This window comes from Mobula hypostoma, chromosome 3 (assembly GCF_963921235.1).
Source record: "Mobula hypostoma chromosome 3, sMobHyp1.1, whole genome shotgun sequence".
Taxonomy (NCBI): Eukaryota; Metazoa; Chordata; class Chondrichthyes; order Myliobatiformes; family Myliobatidae; genus Mobula; species Mobula hypostoma.
In genome coordinates, this window is record NC_086099.1 from 9280583 (window position 1) to 9299662 (window position 19080).

Below are 19080 nucleotides of genomic sequence, written 5' to 3' on the forward strand. Positions count from 1 at the left end.
TTAATGTCATTTCCATTACACAAGTGTTATGGAGAATGAAATAATTGTTACTTTGGATCCAATACAGCACAGAAAAAGATGCAATAAGATAAAGAACACAATAATGAAAAAACACAATAAATATAAATACATAAGATAGCTTATACACACAGACTGGCCATATGTTCATAAAGTGACACTAGGCGCAGGAGTGTCTGTACATAAGGTGACTCTGACAGTAATTGATAAAGTAGTGGTGGTTGGGGGTGTGGGTGGGGAGGGGTTGCGTTAGTGGTGAAGGTGTTGATCAGCCTTACTGCTTGGGGAAAGTAACTGTTTTTGAGCCTGGTGGTCCTGGCGTGGATGCTACGTAGCCTCCTCCCTGATGGGAGTGAAGATGAGCAGGGTGGAATCCTCCATGATGCTACTGGCCCTTTGTGGCACCTTTCTGTATATATGTCCTTGATGGTGATTAGGCTGATCTTGCTTACAGGATCGGAGCACACCAGAAAGTAACAATAGATACATTGCATTAGGTTCCAAACTTCAATTATGTTTATTTTCATTTAGACTAAGGTTAAATTTCTATGGACTTTCTTCTCATTCTGAAATTCACATATCACTTTTTCCATACTGTGCATGTGACATAAAATACATAACGGCTCTTTATCTTCTTTTGCTCAGCCAGGCAGGTCTAGTAAATCTGCAGGTATTTGGTTAGATCATTACTGCAACCCAGTTATACATCTTGCAGCATAGCCGCTAGAGTACATGATTACAGTGCCAGCGATCGCCATTTCCCGCCACCGTCTGTGTTGACTTCATGCAGTACGTATGTTCTCCCCAGTGCGAGTTTCTTCCACGTGCTCTGGTTTCCTCCCACGTTACAAAGCTCTACAAGTTAGGGTCGGTAAGGTTAGTGAGTTGCGGGCATGCTATGTGCAGTGACCCTGCAGGCTGCTCGGCACAGCCCTCGTTGAGTGGTTCTGTTGCAGACAATGCATTTTACTGTATGATTCAATATTTTGATGTACATGTGTCAAATAAAACTAATCTTATTTTATAATCTTAAACTCACTAACTGGACCACAATTGAGGCCCTTTACCGGCACGGTTCTGTGTACATGTCCTCGATGGCGGGCGTGTTAGTGCCAGTGTTGTGATGCCCTGTTTTAACTATCTAATTTAGAGTCCTTCTGACCACCACAGTACCATGCAGCGATGCAGCTTATTAGAATGCTCTCTGCTGTGCAGCTGTGGAACGACATGAATATAGATGTGCGTATCCGGCTCTCTTCAGCCTCCTCAGAAAGTAGAGGTATCGGTGAGTTTTCATAATAGTGTAGACTGTGTTCTGAGACCTTGAGAGTTTGTGTGAGAAGATCTGGAAATACTGGAATGAAGCATTCTTGTTTGGCTTACTTCAAACCATCTCCCGCCTCCCATTTTGCTTACCCCTGCACTAGATTCAGATTTAGGTTAGATTTAGATTTATTTATGATGTGTACATTAGTGTGCAGTAAAATACACTATTTGCATTAACAACCCCACACAGTCCAAGGATGTACTGGCTGTAGCCCCGAAAGTGTTGCCACACTTTTCGGTGCAAACATAGCAACGGATGAATAGGGTAAGAGAAGGAAGTATAAATCAGCCATGATAAAATGGCAGATCAGATTCTATAACTAAATGGCTTAATTCTGCTCCTGTGTCTCATGGTCTTATGAATTTACTCACTGCAGTAGAACCGAAGAAGTGGTGGGGACAGTTTGGAGTCAAAGGACGTCCCACACATGTCACTGAAATTATGTAATCAGAGCAGAAATGGTGATGAGGGTTTGATAAACATGCATACATGTTTAAGCTGTTTTACACTGTTTGTTACTCTACTAAACTGAGAGCTAATTTAATAGCCATGACTTAAGGATGGGAATGTTTGTGTTTTCCAGAGTATAAAGGTCAGCTGGCTGCCACCACCATCCAATATGCAGAATGGCTTTATTACTGGATATAAAATCCGGCACAAAAAGATTGGCCGCAGGGGTGATGTGGAGACCCTGGAGCCTAATAACCTATGGTACCTCTTTACAGGTGAGATTCAGTCTTTGCAAAGGATAGACTGTTATTTCCTTGACAATGATACCATTCTGCTGCACACAAACTTTGAATGTACAAAGCAAGGTGGTAGAAGTATCAACCATTGTCCTTGTTGCCTTGCATTGATTCTAGATAGCCTACAAATTTGTGCCTAACTGATATCCACTCTGGAACCAAGCTCATTCCCAATTACATGAATTTTGTATGCTGAGCTCCAAACCACGTTGATTCCAAGAAGGAGACATTTCAGAGTACAGGCCACACACTAAACAACTAGAAATTGTTTATAAGACCAAAAGACATAGGAGCTGAATTACGCTATTTCGCCCATCCAGTCTGCTCCACCATTCCATCATGACTGAGCTTTATCCCCTTTCAACCCCATTCTCCTGTCTTCTCTCTGTAACCTTTAACATCATTAATAACCAAGAACCCATCAACTCCCACTTTAAGTATACCCAATGACACGGCCTCTGTGACAATGAATTCCACAGATTCACCACCCTCTGGCTAAATGAATTCCTCCTCATCTCTTTTCTAAAGGGATGTCCTTCTATTCTGAGGCTGTGCCCACCGGTCCCAGACACCCCCACTGTGGAAACATCCTCTCCACATCCAGACTCCCTAGGCCTTTCAATATTCGCAAACAACAGGAATTCTGCAGATGCTGGAAATTCAAGCAACATACATCAAAGTTGCTGGTGAACGCAGCAGGCCAAGTAGCATCTATAGGAAGAGGCGCAGTCGACGTTTCAGGCCGAGACCCTTCGGCAAGGGTCTCGGCCTGAAACGTCGACTGCGCCTCTTCCTATAGATGCTGCTTGGCCTGCTGCGTTCACCAGCAACTTTGATGTATGTTCCTTTCAATATTCAATAGGTTTCAATGAGATCCTCCCTCATTCTTTGAAACTCCAATGAATAGAGACCCAGAGCCATTAAATGCTCCTCGTGTGTTAACCCTTTCATTGCCATCCATAGAAGAGTATGCCCCCAAACTGCTTGCCCTTTCAACATCAGTGTGCTCCTCCTCTTGTCTGAGTCAGCTGCACGAACAGTCTGTAGATGGTGCCTCAAAAGACCAGAGAAGCACTCTTCATCCAGAAAATTCCATGGGGTTATCAAATTAAAATCATTTTTTTCTCCCAGGCCAACGTTCACCTCATTAAAACTCACATTCAGATGTATTTATTCATCAGATGTACATCAAAACATACAGTGAAATATAGTGTTTGTATTAACAACCAATGCACCCAAGGATATGTTTGGAAGCAACCTGCAACTTTTACCATAGCCACCATAGCGTGGGCACCTTGTATTGCAAAACAACACCAGTGGTATCAACCACAATAGTGAAGCAACAAGACAACAACAGCAAAACAAGTTCTTTTCCCATCTCTCCCATCCATATCGTTCAAAAAACAAAAGAAAATATTATAGAATATAGAACACTACAGCAGAGTACAGGCCCTTTGGACCATGATGTTGAACCAAACTTATAACCCTCTCTGAGATCGATCTCCCTTCCCCCACCCACAAAGCCCTCCATTTTTATTGTTTATTCATACACCTACCTAAGAGTTTCTTCAAAGTCTCTAATGTATCTGTCTCTATCACCACCCCAGACACTGCATTTCAAGCACCCACCACACTTGGTGTAAAAAGAAAACACTTGCCCCTTACATCTGCTTTGAAATTATCCCCTCTCACCATAAATGCATGCCCTCTGGTATTAGACATTTCAACACTGGAAAAAGATACTGTCTGTCTGTCTACACTATCTATGCCATTCATAATCTTATAAATCTCTATTATATTTCCCTTTCTTCTGTCATTCTATGTGCCTATTTAAGAGTCTCTTAAGTCTCCCTTATGTATTTGCCTCTACCATCACCTCATGCAATTACAACTCCCTGTGTAAAAAAACCTACCTCTGATATCTCACCTATAATTTCCTCCTATCTCCTTAAAATTATGCCCTCTCATATTAGCCATTTCTACCATGGGAAAAAGTTCACTGTCTGTCTGAACGTTATCATCTTGGGCACCTTTATCAAGTCACCTCTCATCCTGCTTCGCTCCAAAGAGAAAGCACCAGCTCGCTCAGTCTTTCCTTGTAAGACATGCTCCCTAATCCAGGCAGCATCCTGAGAAATCTCCTCTGCACCTTCTCTAAAGCTTACATATCCTCCCTAGAATGAGGCAACTGGAGCTCATAGTCATAATCATAGTCATACTTTATTGATCCCAGGGGGAAATTGGTTTTCGTTACAGTTACACCATAAATAAAGAATAGTAATAGAACCATAAATAGTTAAATAGTAATATGTAAATTATGCCAGTAAATTATGAAATAAGTCCAGGACCAGCCTATCGGCTCAGGGTGTCTGACCCTCCAAGGGAGGAGTTGTAAAGTTTGATGGCCACAGGCAGGAATGACTTCCTATGACGCTCTGTGCTGCATCTTGGTGGAATGAGTCTCTGGCTGAATGTACTCCTGTGCCCACCCAGTACATTATGTAGTGGATGGGAGACATTGTCCAAGATGGCATGCAACTTAGACAGCATCCTCTTTTCAGACACCACCGTGAGAGAGTCCAGTTCCATCCCCACAACATCACTGGCCTTACGAATGAGTTTTGTTGATTCTGTTGGTGTCTGCTACCCTCAGCCTGCTGCTCCAGCACACAACAGCAAACATGATAGCACTGGCCACCACAGACTCGTAGAACATCCTCAGCATCGTCCGGCAGATGTTAAAGGACCTCAGTCTCCTCAGGGAGTAGAGACACCTCTGACCCTTCTTGTAGACAGCCTCAGTGTTCTTTGACCAGTCCAGTTTATTGTCAATTCCTATCCCCAGGTATTTGTAATCCAACACAACGTCCACACTAACCCTTTGGATGGAAACAGGAGTCACTGGTACCTTAGCTCTCCTCAGGTCTACCACCAGCTCCTTAGTCTTTTTCACATTAAGCTGCAGATAATTCTGCTCACACCATGTGACAAAGTCTCCTACCGTAGCCCTGTACTCAACCTCATCTCCCTTGCTGAACACAATATTGCAAGTGTGGTCAAACTAGAGTTTTCTAGAGCTGCAATGTTACCTCATTGTTTTTGAACTCGCCACTATAGTGTAATGGTTAGTGCGACAATATTACAGCTCAGGAGTCAGAACTTGGAATTCAGTCTGATGCTGTCTGTAAGAAATTTGCTCCTCTTTCCTATAAGCATATGGGTTTCCATAAGACCATAAAACATAGGAGTAGAATTAGGCCATCTGGCCCATCAAGTCTCTTCCACCATTCAATCATGGCTGATCCCAATAACCTTTGATGCCAAGTCCAATCAAGAACCTATCAATCTCTGCCTTAAAAACACACAATGACCTGGCCTTCACAGCTGCATGTGGCAACAAATTCCACAAATTCACCACCCTTTGGCTAAAGAAATTTCTCTGCATCTCTGCTTTGAAAGGGCTCCCCTCTACCCTAAGGCTGTGCCCTCTTGTCCTAGACTATCACACCATGGGAAACATCCTTTCCACATCTACTCTGTCCAGGCCTTTCAACCTTTGAAAGGTTTCAATGAAATCCCCTCTCATCCTTCTGAATTCCAGCGAGTACAGACCCAGAGCCATCAAATGTTCCTCATATGATAACCATTTCACTCCTGGCATCATCCTTGTGAACCTCCTCTGGACCCTCTCCAATGCTAGCACATCTTTTCTAAGAAGAGGGGCACAAAACTATTCACAATACTCAAGGTGAGGTCTCACCAGTACCTTATAAAGCCTCAGCATCATATCTTTGCTCTTGTATTCTAGACCTCTTGAAATGAATGAGTTTCCTCCAGGAGCTCTAGTTTCCTCCCACATTTCAAAGTTATTAGGTGAATCGGTCATTGTAAATTGTCCTGTTATGAGGTTATGGTTAAATAGGTGGGTTCTGGACAGGGCAGCGTGTTGGGCCGGAAGGGCCTGCTTTACACTGTATCTCTAAAACAAATAAATAAGGTCATTCCCCTGAATAATGACGGCCAATACACCATACACCTTCTTATCCACGAAGCACGAGACATGAGTTTTAATGATGACTGATCATATTATTGAGCTGGGAGTGATTATCGCTTAATTTATCTAAAGTCATTGCCAGTGCGAGGTAAAACGTGGCCTTGGTCTATAGTACTTCAATCCTTCACACGTCATATTCATAGTAAAAAGTGACATCTACTGTGTGTGAAATATGCGCAGGTTATATTTGTAAACCTAACTGCGGTGAATGTGACACTAATAGGCTCATTATATGCATTAAACATGCGGATGTCTTTGAGGCTTGGAATTGTTATGTTGTTCGCACAGGAGAGGCAGACTGGCAAGTGCAAGATTTATACTCAGAATCAGAATCAGATTTAACATCACTGGCATATGTCATAAAGTGTGTTATGTGGCAGCAGTACATTGCAATACATAATAATAAATCTGCAAATAATAAATCAGTAAAAATATATATATTTTTTAAAAGTTTAGCTAAATAAGTAGTGCAAAAGGGGGAAAGAAGTAGTGAGGTAGTGTTCATGGGGTCAATGCCCATTCAGAAATGGGATGGCAGAGGAGAAGAAGTTGCTCCTGAATCATTGAGTGTGTGCCATCAGGCTCCTGTACTTCCACCCTGATGGTGGCAATGAGAAGAGGGCATTTCCTGGGTGATGGTGGTGGGAGGAGGGTCATTAATGATGGACGCTGCCTTTTTGAGGCATCGCTCCTTGAAGACGTCCTGGATGCTGGGGAGACCAGTGCCCATGATGGAGCTGACTGAGTTCACAACTTTCTGCAGCTTATTTTGATCCTGTGCAGTGGCCCCTCCATTCCACACAGTGATACAGTCAGGTAGAATGCTCTTCACGGTTCAGCTGTAGAAACTTGTGAGTGTCATTCATGACATACCAAGTCTCTTCAAACTCTTAATAAAATATATCCACTTTTGTGCCTTCTTTGTAGCTACATTTCTTTCTTTTTTTTTGTAATTAGATTAGATTATGAGGACACTCAGTCCTTGTTTATTGTCATTTAGAAATGCATGCATTAAAAAACGATACAATGTTCCTCCAGAAAGATATCACAGAAACACCAGGACAAACCAAGACTAAAACTGACAGAACCACATAATTATAACATGTGGTTACAACAGTGCAAAGCAATACCGTAATTTGATAAAGAGCAGACCATGGGCACGGTAAAAAAATAGTCTCAAGTCCCGATAGCCCCATCATCTCACGCAGACGGCAGAAGGGAGAAACTCTCCCTGGCTCCAAGTGCCGCAAACTTACCGATGCATTGGAAACACCCGACTGCAGCGGACTCTGAGTCCGTCCGAAAACTTCGAGCCTCCGACCTGCCCTCCAACACCGAGCACCGAGCGCCATCTCTGCAGAGTGCTTTGACCCTGTCCCGGCCGCCGAGCAACGATCAAAGCCGAGGACTCGGGGCCTTCCCCTCCGGAGATTCTGGATCACACAGTAGCAGCGGCAGCGAAACAGGCATTTCAGAAGTTTCACCAGATGTTCCTCCGTGCTCTCACGTCTGTCTCCATCAAATCAGGATTGTGCACGGCACCCTACTTGACAGATGAGAGATATCATTCACCGGAGTGGCCGCTGTGAGCTGCGTCGCGCCGCCATCTTCTCCTCCTCCTATTATTTATTTTTTTTATTGAAGTTCATCATCAAACAAAACTTTCCATAAGATGTAGTTCAGATACTGTACATGTATATCATATAGTCATACTTGTCACAAATCTCCACATATTTATCTGAGGTATACACTTATAGACAGGAGAGGAAAGAAAGAACAATCGAAAGAAGAAAACTATGTACAAAGTAGGGAGTGATCTTTTTTTAACAACATATTCATTGACTTGTGGGAATAAAATCAGGCCTATGAGGTGTTATGTAGTTAAACCATTTTTCCCAGTATGAATCAAATTGTTCCAACTTACGATTAACAGATGCTGTTATCTTCTCCATTTTGTAAATGTCCATTGTAATTTCCATCCATACATTTAAAGTTGTGCTCTCCTGTGATAACCATTTCCTGGTAAGGGTCTTTTTACCGGCCACCAGCAGTATATTCATTAAATATCTATCTCTTTTCAACCATTCTTGAAGTATATACCCAAAATCTATGGTCTTACTTTCTAAGGGTATTTCACATTTAAAGATGTCTTCTAGAGCATTGTTTATGTTCAGCCCAGGATAGACAGCTACTTCTCGTAATAATATATTGCATACACACAGTTCCGCTGTGCCAGTACACTCAGTGATAACTTCATTAGGTACCACCTGTACCTAACAAATTTGCCAATGCCAATGAATCCCTTCGGGTCGCCGGCAGGTGGTAAGAGTGAGCTCTGACTCTTAGCACAGGAGTCCCTCAGGGCTGTGTACTAAGTCCCCACCTTTACACCCTGTATACCCATGACTGCGTCGCCACCCAAAGCTCTAAGCTGCTAATTAAATTTGCCACCGACACTACATTGATTGGCCTATTCTCAAACAATAACGAGGTGGCCTACAGGAAAGAAGTCATTCTCTGACACAGTGGTGTCAAGAAAACAACCTCTCCCTCAATGTCACAAAAACAACGGAACTGGTTGTGGATTACAGGAGAAATGGAGACGGGCTAACCCCTATTGACATCAATGGATCTGGGGTTGAGAGGGGAATCACCTTAAATTCCTCGACATCCACATCACCGAGGACCTCATGTGGTCTGAACACACAGCTGTGCGGTGAAAAAGGCACAACAGCACCTCTTTCACCTCAGTCTGCTGAAGAAGTTTGGTATGGGCCCCCAAATCCTAAGAACTTTCAACAGGGGCACAATTGAGAACATCCTGACTGGCTGCATCACTGTCTGGTATGGGAACTGTACCTCCCTTAATCGCAGGATTCTGCAGAGAGCGGTGTGGACAGCCCAAGACATCTGTAGTTGTGACCTTCCCATGTTTCAGGATATTTATAAAGACAGGTGTGTAAAAAGGACCCAAAGGATCATTGGGGACCCGAGTCAACTCCAATTCCAGCTGTTACCATCCAGGAAATGGTACCACAGCATAAAAGCCAGGACCAACCGGATCCGGGACAGCTTCTTCCACCAGGTCATCAGACTGATTAACTCACTCTGATTTGAGTGTATTTCTGTGTTACATTGACTGTTCTATTTATTATAAATTACTATGATTGCACATGGCACATTTGGACGGTGACGTAACGTAAAGATTTTTACTCCTCATGTCTGTGAAGGATGTAAGAAATAAAGTCAATTCAATTCAGTGTTCGTGGTCTTCTGCTGCAGCAGCCCATCCATTCGAGCTTTAATGTGTTGTGCATTCAGAGATGTTCTTCTGCACACCACTGTTCTAATGTGTGGTTATTTGATTTACTGTTGCCTTCCTGTCGGCTCGAACCAATCCGGCAGTTTCCTCTGACCTCTCTCATTAACAAGGCACTTTCACCCACAGAACTGCCACTCACTGGATTTTTTTTTTGCACCATTCTGTGTAAACTAAAGAGTCTGTTGTGTATGAAAATCCTAGGAGATCAACAGTTTTTCAGATACACAAACCACACCGTCTAGGCACCAATGGTATTGCCACGGTCAAAGTCACTTGGATCACATTTCCCCTCATTCTGATATTTGATCTGAACAACAACTGAAACTTTTGACCATGTCTGCATGCCTTTATGCATTGAGTTGCTGCCAGATGATTGGCTGATTAGATATTGTTGCGGTCAATGCTGAGGGATAGCACAGAGCACACCAGTACACCAGTATGCAGGAAATTCAACTGAACTTTAATGATAACCTTGCTTGTACAATATGTGAACTGCTCCCATGTGGGAATGGCTAACTGTGTTGTTTAGGATTAACCCATTAACTACCACAACAGATATATGCATTAACAAGCAGTGTGCAGCTGTACTTAATAAAGTGGCCACTGAGTGTATCTCATTTTAAATATGCAAACAACAGGAAATCTGCAGATGCTGGAAATTCATTTTAAATATATTTGTTTTGCCTGTTCTCAATGCTTTTAATGCTGACATCAGGTTATCCTCGAAAGGTTAAAAGCTGGAAAGACATGCTACCCCCTGTCCTTAGCCTAGACTTTATGACCCAGCCTGAATAACTATCGATGTTCCCCGCACAATAGCTGTAAGCATTATGCTAACTGCCGCTGTCCTAGTGCGTTTGTACCTTCCCACCCCCCACCCTGCCGAGACTGCAGATGGGTAGGAACATACAAACTTGATTACAGAGAGGACGCCGCAATTGGACTCTGAACTCTGACACCCTGAGCTGTAATAGTGGCACAAAATCGCTATGTTAACGTAGCGCCCCATCCTTGGGTGTGTTGTTTGTGAGTGCAAATGATGCATTGTATGTTTCAATGTACATGTGATAAATAAATCTGAATCTGAATGTTAGGCCCTCATTCAAATAGATGAATTGAAGCTCAGGATCTGAATTAGGTCTATCATCACTGACATACAGTATGCCATGAAATTTTGTTGTTTTGTGGCAGCAGTACATTACAATACATAAAACTTATTATAAATGACAATCGTTCTTTCGTTATGTGCTGTGTTGTATAACATGGGTGACCTATGGCCACAATTGTTCTTGGCAAATTCTTCTACATAAGTGGTTTGCCATTGCCTTCTTCTAGGCAGTGTCTTCTCAAGACGGGTGACCCCAGCCATTATCAATGCTCTTCAAAGATTGTCTGCCTGGCATCAGTGGTCACATAACCAGGACTTGTGATATAGAACAGCTGCTCATACGACCAACCACCACCTGCTCCCACAGCTTCACGTGACCCTGAATGGTGCTACACCTTGCCCAAGGGTGACCTGCAGGCTAGCGGAGGGAAGGAGAGCCTCACACATCCTTTGATAGTGACGCAACTCCACCCCACCACCCGAAATTTACAATAAGAAATACTGTGTGAAAGATAAATAAAGCAGAGCAAAAAAGTTCATGGGTTCATGGACCATCCAGAAATCCGAAGGTGGAGGGGAAGAAGCTGTTACTGAAATGTTGAATGAGTGTCCTCACATGGATATTGCAATGAAAGGCAACGTTTGTTGATGTAAACACTCCTGTGACCTTTATTGACAGGTCTGGACAAAGGTGCACAGTACAGCTTTCAAGTTGCAGCCATGACCACGAATGGAACGGGCCCGTCCTCGGACTGGATCACGATACAAACACCAGAGAATGATCTGGACGGTAATAATCTTTTTACAAATAAGATGTTGCACCATTTACAGTGCTGAGTCGTGGCAATTGATGTGGTCAAACCATTATCAGTAATTAGACAATACAGATGAAAGATCATGACTTTGGGTGAATCTAGAATATAGAACAGAACAGCACAGTAACAGTCTCTTCAGCTCATTATGTTGTGCCAAACCAATTAAATTATTTTTAATTTTATTTTATTTGGAAATACTGCACAGAACAGGCTCTTCTGGCTTACCGAGGCTTGTCACCCAAAGCCCCACATATTTAACCCGTATTTAATCACAGGACAACTTACAATGACCGATTAACTTACAAACTTTACCTTTTTGGACTGTAATCTGTCTCGGACCTGGATCTGGGCCGTACCCTCCAAATATCCGGACCTGCCTCTCGGTTTTTTTGCATTACCTGACTTTCCATTTTCTATTTTCTATTTATGATTTATAATTTAAATCTTTAATATTTACTATCGATTTGTACTCCAGGGAGCGGAAAGCGCAGAATCAAATATCGCTGTGATGATTGTACATTCTAGTATCAATTGTTTGGCGACAATAAAGTATAAAGTATAAGTATAACTGCTACTCTACTGTGGCACCAAATTGGTAATCAAATAGATATCTAAACTAATCTATTCTAGCTACACAATGTCCATATGCTTCCACTTTCCTCACATTCATGTGCCGATTTAAAAAAGCTAAAGGGGAGTTAATCTGTAACAACTTCACACAAAGGATATACTAATGGTGCCAGATTTCCGACCCCGTAGGGGAAGCGTTCCTAGCCTGGGATCCATGGACTTCCTGCTTAACAGTATTGATCCATGCCATTAAAGCAGTTGGGAACCCCTGGTGTCAGTGTTGGATCGGAAGCCAAGAGTATTAGTAAATTTATGAGAGGGTAGATGGTATATAGTATTCTTCTGTAGTATACTGTCTACACTTCCAACTGATTCAGTAAAGCAGCCAGCTTAATCGACATCCCCACCCCCCGGACATTCTCACTTCTGCCCCTCTTCCATCAGGCAGAGGATACAAAAGCCTGAAAGCACACACCACCAGGCTCAAGGCAGCTTCTGTCCTGCAGTTCTAAGACTATTAAGTGGTTCCCTATATTGATTCTAGGGAATGGATGGATGGATTCTTGACCTTACAACCTGCCTCAGTATGGAAACGTCCTCTCCTTGTCCTATCTAGACCTTTCAATATTTGGTAGGTTTCATTCTCCTAATCTTCAGCAAGTACAGGCCCTGAGCCATCAAACATTCCTGATATGTTAACCCTTTCATTCCCGGAATCATTCTCATAACTCTCCTCTAGACGCTCTCCAATCCCAGAATATCCTTTCCTTTGTACAGGAGCAGATAGTACCCTTCAACCAGCAGGCTCCTGAACTGACATGGATAACTTCATTCACCTCGATACTGAACTGATTCCATCACCTATGGGCTCACTTTCAGGGGCTCTTCGACTCTTGATCGCCATATTATTTATTTATTATTATTTGCACAATTTGTCTTCTTTTGCACATAGGTTGTTTGTCAGTCATTGTTCTTGTGTAGTTTTTCATCAATTCTATTGTATTTCTTTGTTCTCGAGTGAATGTCTGCAAGAAAATGAATCTTAGGTATACTTTGATAATAAATTTACTTTCTACTTTGAACCTTGAACTTCGAAATGAGGCCCAAAATTGCTCCAGACAAGGATTTGTTTTGTGCTTCAAGGTACCAACTCTGTGGCTCCTGATGCGACAACGACCAGAGACTCCAGCTTCCATGTCACTGGGTCTGTGACCATGCGGAGCTAGTTAATGCTTTAGGATCTCTCCACAGACAGTTAGCACACAGCAGCAGAGAGGGTATTTAAGGCTAATTCAAGGGGGCATAATTTTAAGGTGATTGGAGGAAAGTATAGGGAGTTGTCAGAGGTTAGTTTTTTTACACAGAGTGGTGGGTGTGTGGAATGCCCTGCCAGAGGGGATGGTAGAGGCAGATACATTAGGGGCATTAATGAGACTCTTAGTCTGACATATTCTTTTATTTCTGAACTAAAATTATCACGCATCCAGATAGGGCAGAACTCTTTCTTTATAGCCGTAGAGTGGAACAGCACAGAAATAGCCTTCTTAATATATACTAACCTGATCTTCTGCCTAGTCCCATCTACCTACATTCCAGACAACTTCGTTCTGGACCACTTCCCTCCAAACTCCTCCCATCCATGTACAGCTCTCTTGTGCGTGGAACGTGCTGACAAGGGCAATGGTAGAGGCATAGGGATAAGGGACATTTCAGAAACTTAGCTAGCCACATGAATGAAAGAGAAATGGAGGGCTATCTGGGAGGAAAACGGTAGATTGATCTTGGAATAGGTTACAAGGTTGGCAAAACACTGTGGTCACCTAGTGCTGTACTGTTCTATGCTCTATGTTTTATGAAAGTGAAGAATATTGCTAGAGTTGGCGAGAGGATGGGGATTGTGGTAAGCGTGAATGGTGATGGTTGTTGGAAGCTGGGGATATGTTACTGCATTTTCATGGTACAACGTACTTGAAAACTGAGAATCAGAATCAGAATCAATTTTATTATCTCTGACTTATTTGATGTGAAATTTGTTGCGTGCCATATAAGGGCTGAAGATATGTCTCTACCTAATGAGGTTATAGGGTGCTCCTTCCTACCTCCAGCTGGCAGGTCACCCTTGAACAACGTGTACTTACTTACTGTCTGTTACGCCACTGATGCTTAGGGCAGCAATGAAAATTCATCATTGCTGGTTCTGTAACAATTTTTTTTGACCAATCTGGCCTCTACCTTTTGACCTGTTTGGCATGAGTGACCCTTCCAAGAATCAAAGCACAAGGCCCTGATTCCAGCCAGCAGAGCTCTCTGGGCCATTGAGGAATGCAAGCCTCCGAACCCCACAACAAGGTGGTTCTCTAAGAGGTGGGCAAGGTGTAGCATCTGGTTAGCCCACTCAGCACCTACTTAAAATAGATCAGGGTCACATGAAGCCATAGGACCAGGTGGCAGATGGTCGTATGAGCAGCTGGTGCATATCACAATTCCTGGCAGACAATCTCTGAAGAGTATTGATAATGGCTGGGGTTATTGCCCATAAAAATGCAATGGCAAAACACTTTTGTAGAAAAATTTTCCAAGAACAATCATGGTAATGATGATGAAGATGATGTGTCAGCAGTACAGTGCAAAGAAATTAGATACAAATTATAAAACGAACAATTAGAGCAAGAAAAACAACAATTCATCGACCATTCAGAAATCTGATGGCGGAGGGGAAGAAGCTGTAGATGCTTATTACCATACCTTTATAAATTCTGCTCCTGAGTTCAGAAGTTAAACCCCGGTTTTCCTCTAAGAGGGGCAGCAAAATGGCACAGTTAGTAGAACTGTTCTTCCACACCTGAGATGAAACTTCAAATGCAAGGGATTCAGAAGATGCTGGAAATCCAAGGTAACACACACAAAACACTGGAGGAACTCAGCAGATCAGGCAGCATCTATAGAAAGGAATCTCTCAATAGATGCTGCCTGACTTCCTGAGTTCCTTCAGCATTTTTGTATGTTGCCAGGGCTTCAGAATCAGAATCAGGTTTATTATCACTGGCATGTGACATAAAATTTGTTACCTTAGCAGCAATAGTTCAATGCAATACATAATCTAGCAGAGAGAAAAAAAAATAAAATAAAACATAATAATAAAAAAACAAGTAAATCAATTACATATATTGAATAGATTATTTAAAAAATGTGCAAAAACAGAAATACTGTATATTAAAAATAGTGAGGTTGGTGTCCAAAGATTCAATGTCCATCTAGGAATCGGATGACAGAGGGGAAGAAGCTGTTCCTGAATTGCTGAGTGTGCGCCTTCAGGCTTCTGTATCTCCTACCTGATGGCAACAGTGAGAAAAGGGCATGCCCTGGGTGCTGGAGGTCCTTAATAATGGACGCTGCCTTTCTGAGACACCATTCCCTAAAGATGTCCTGGGTACTTTGTAGGCTAGTGCCCAAGATGGAGCTGACTAGATTTACAACCCTCTGCAGCTTCTTTCGGTCCTGTGCAGTAGCCCCTCCATACCAGACAGTGATGCAGCCTGTCAGAATGCTCTCCACAGTACAACTATAGAAGTTTTTGAGTGTATTTGTTGACATGCCAAATCTCTTCAAACTCCTAATGAAGTATAGCTGCTGTCTTGCCTTCTTTATAACTACATCGATATGTTAGGACCAGGTTAGATCCTCAGAGATCCTGACACCCAGGAACTTGAAGCTGCTCACTCTCTCCACTTCTGATCCCTCTATGAGGATTGGTATGTGTTCCTTTGTCTTACCCTTCCTGAAGTCCACAACCAGCTCTTTCGTTTTACTGATATTGAGTGCCAGGTCGTTGCTGCGACATCACTCCACTAGTTGGCATATCTCACTCCTGTACGCCCTCCTGTCACCACCTGAGATTCTACCAATAATGGGTGTATTGTCAGCAAATTTGTAGATGATATTTGAGTTCTTGTGAAAGTACCCGAGTTCTTGGGAAAGGTTGAATAGTTGAGCAATTTATTTCCTGGAGTGTAGGATAATGAGGGGAGATCTGATAGGGATATACAAAATTTTGAGAGGTATAGATAGGGTAAATGCAAGCAGGTTTTTCACTGAGGTAGGGTGAGACTCGAACTAGAGGTCATGGGTTAAAGGTGAAAGGTGAAATGTTTGAGCAGAACCGAAGGGAAAACATTTTCACTCAGTGGGTGGAAACGATATGGAATGAGCTGTGGTAGTGGTAGAGGTGGGTTTGATTTAGAGTGGATGTGGAGAGGTTGTTTCCTGTAGTGGAGGAGTTGGGGACCAGAGGGCACAGCGTCAGAATAGAGGGGCATCCCCTTAGGACAGAGACGAGGAGGAATTTCTTAGGCCAGAGGGTGGTGAATCTGTGGAATTTATTGCCCATGGACATCTGTGGAGGCCAAATAATTAGATATATGTAAAGCAGAGAATGATAGATTCTTCACTTGTAGGAGTTTCAAAGGTCATGGGGAGAAGACACGAGGTTGGGGTCCAGAGGGATAATAATCTGCCATGATGACATGGCAGAGCTGATTTGAAAAGCCAAATGGCCTAATTCTGCTCCTATATCTTAAGGTTTTATGGATTTTTATATTTAAGAGGTTTAGTTAAGCACATGAATAGGAGGGGTATGGAGGGCTATGGTCTGGGAGCAGGTCAATGCAACTAAGCAGAGTGACAGTTGAGCATGCATATGATGGGCTGAAGGGCCTTTTTCTGTGCTGAAGTCTATGACTCAATGACTCCATCACAAGCAGAATGGATCATTGATAATTTGCTTCTTGGACATTGTAGGCAGGCAGCTTCACAGGAATGGAACTTGCAGATCTAAAGATGAAAGTTTTAGGTAAAATTCGTGCACACAATGACAACTACCAGCTATGATCTGATATTAATTTTTTAAAAGCTGGTTAAGACTGATTTAAAAGGTCAAAAATGAAAAAAAGCTGCTTATTCCGAGCAGCAAGAAGCCATGAATTCCGTGTAATGTGATTATGCAAATTTGAATTCCAACATACAGACTCTGGAGTCTAATTTAAATCAGTTTATCTCACCAGTTCCTCTCAGTATTACTATAATACTGCTGAACCTTTACAGCTGGCAAAGACCTACAGTTGTACCATTTACCGAGGCACAGGAAGCTCACCCATCACCTCCCGATACGCGATGCCTTGAGGCCTGGTTCCGCACCAGGATTGTTCATTTGGAAACTCAGCTTAAAAGTCTCAAGCTGAGATCCTTTTCTTTCTGTAGATTTTAAAGGTTAATGCAGCTACTCAAAAAATTCTCTAAATGGTAATGTTATAGAACATGGAACATAAAACAGAGAAATCTGCAGCACATTACAGGCCCTTCGACCCACAATGTTCTGCCGACCATGTAACCTACTCTAGAAGCTGCATAGAATTTCCCTACTGCATAGCCCTCTATTTTTCTAAGCTCCATGAACCTATCTAAGCGGATATAAAAAGACCCTATTTAACCACCACCACTGCTTCCACCATCACCACTAGCAGTGCATTCCATGCACCCACCACTCTCGGTGTGAAAAACTACCCCTGACTTTCGCTCTGTTCTTACTTCCAAGCACATTAAAACTATGGCCCCTCATGTTAGCCATTTCAGCCCTGGGAAAAAGCCTCTGACTATCCATACGATCTATACCCCTCATACACCTCTATCAGGTCACCTGTCGTACTCCGTTGCTCCAAGGTGAAAAGGCCAAGTACACTCAATCTATTCTCATTACATAGGGTCTCCAATCCAGGCAACATCCTTGTAAATCTGCTCTGCACTCTCTCTATAGTATCCTCATCCTTCCTGTAGCGAGGTGACCAGAACTGAACACAGTATTCCAAGTGGAATCTGACCTAGGTCTTATATAGTTGTAACATTACAGCTATATAAAAACTCAGTCCCACAGTTGATGAATGCCAACACACCATACACCTTCTTAACAACACTGTCACCCTGCACAGTGGCTTTGAGTGTACTATGGTCACAGACCCCAAGATCTCTCTGATCCTCCACACTGCCAAGAGTCTTACCATTTATATTCTAAACCAACACCACAACAGACCGAAAACCGCAACAGACAGGATTTCCCAGTGGCCAACCATTTTAATTCCACTGCCCATTCCCATTCCAACATGTCAGCCCATGGCCTCCTCTATTGCCACAATGAAGCCATTTCCAAGCTGGAGGAAGAACAGTTCATAATCTGTCTGCACGGCCTCCCAGCTGATGAAATGAATATTGATTTCCCCTACTTCTGTTCATTTCTTCCCCCCTACCCTTTCGCTCTTTTTCTACTTCCCATTCTGCTCTTCTCCGATGGCTTAATTTCTCCTTTCCTGCCTTTCATCTCCCTGTAGTTTTCCCTGCCCCTTCCATTTCTCCTATGACTCACTCTCCTATCCTATCAGGTTCCTCTTTTCTCACCTGTCACCTCCAGCTTCTTATTTCATCCCCCATTCCCCACCCACCTACCTTCCCTGTCACCTGGTCTCACTTTTCACCCTCGAGCTTGTACTCCTTCCCTTCCCCCACCTCTTGTTCTGCCTTCTTCCCTCTTCCTTTCCAGTCCTGATGAACGGTCTCGGCCTGAAAAGTCAGCTCTCCAGAGATGCTGCCTGACCTGCTGAGTTTCTCCATTATTTTGTGGGTGTTACTATGGATAATTTCACTGCTGCCATACTTTTCCCTCACTACTATCATCACTCAAACGTCTGTCAATGCACAGTGGAGAGCATCCTAATTGCTTGCACCATTGATAGGTATGGAAACACCAGTGCCCAGGAACAGAGAGTGGTGGACACAACCCAGTTCATCACATAGAGAAGTTCAAGTACAGAAACAAGCCCTTCGGCCCAATAGTCCATGCCAAAGCCATTAAAAAACTACCTACTCCAGGACCAAAGCCCTCCATATCCCTACTATCCATGTAGGGACTTCTCACCGTTCACCCTTAACCCATGACCTCTGGTTGTAGTCCCACCTAATCTCAGTGCAAAGAGCCTACTTGCATTTACCCTATCTATACCCCTCATAATTTTGTACACCTCCATTAAATCTCTTCTCTATCTCCTATGTTCTAAACAATACAGTCCTAAACTAT

General features: G+C 42.9%; 1 protein-coding gene across 3 annotated transcripts in view; it reads left to right on the forward strand.

Annotated features, from left to right (window-relative positions):
• The window catches only part of dcc (DCC netrin 1 receptor), a 1425388-nt gene that overhangs the window by 1192867 nt on the left and 213441 nt on the right, over nt 1–19080 (forward strand). For all 3 annotated transcript variants that reach the window (XM_063042623.1, XM_063042621.1, XM_063042622.1), the window contains exons 13-14: nt 1929–2070; nt 11255–11365. In XM_063042623.1, coding sequence (XP_062898693.1) covers nt 1929–2070; nt 11255–11365 — 253 coding nt within the window. The remainder of the gene's footprint in view (nt 1–1928; nt 2071–11254; nt 11366–19080) is intronic.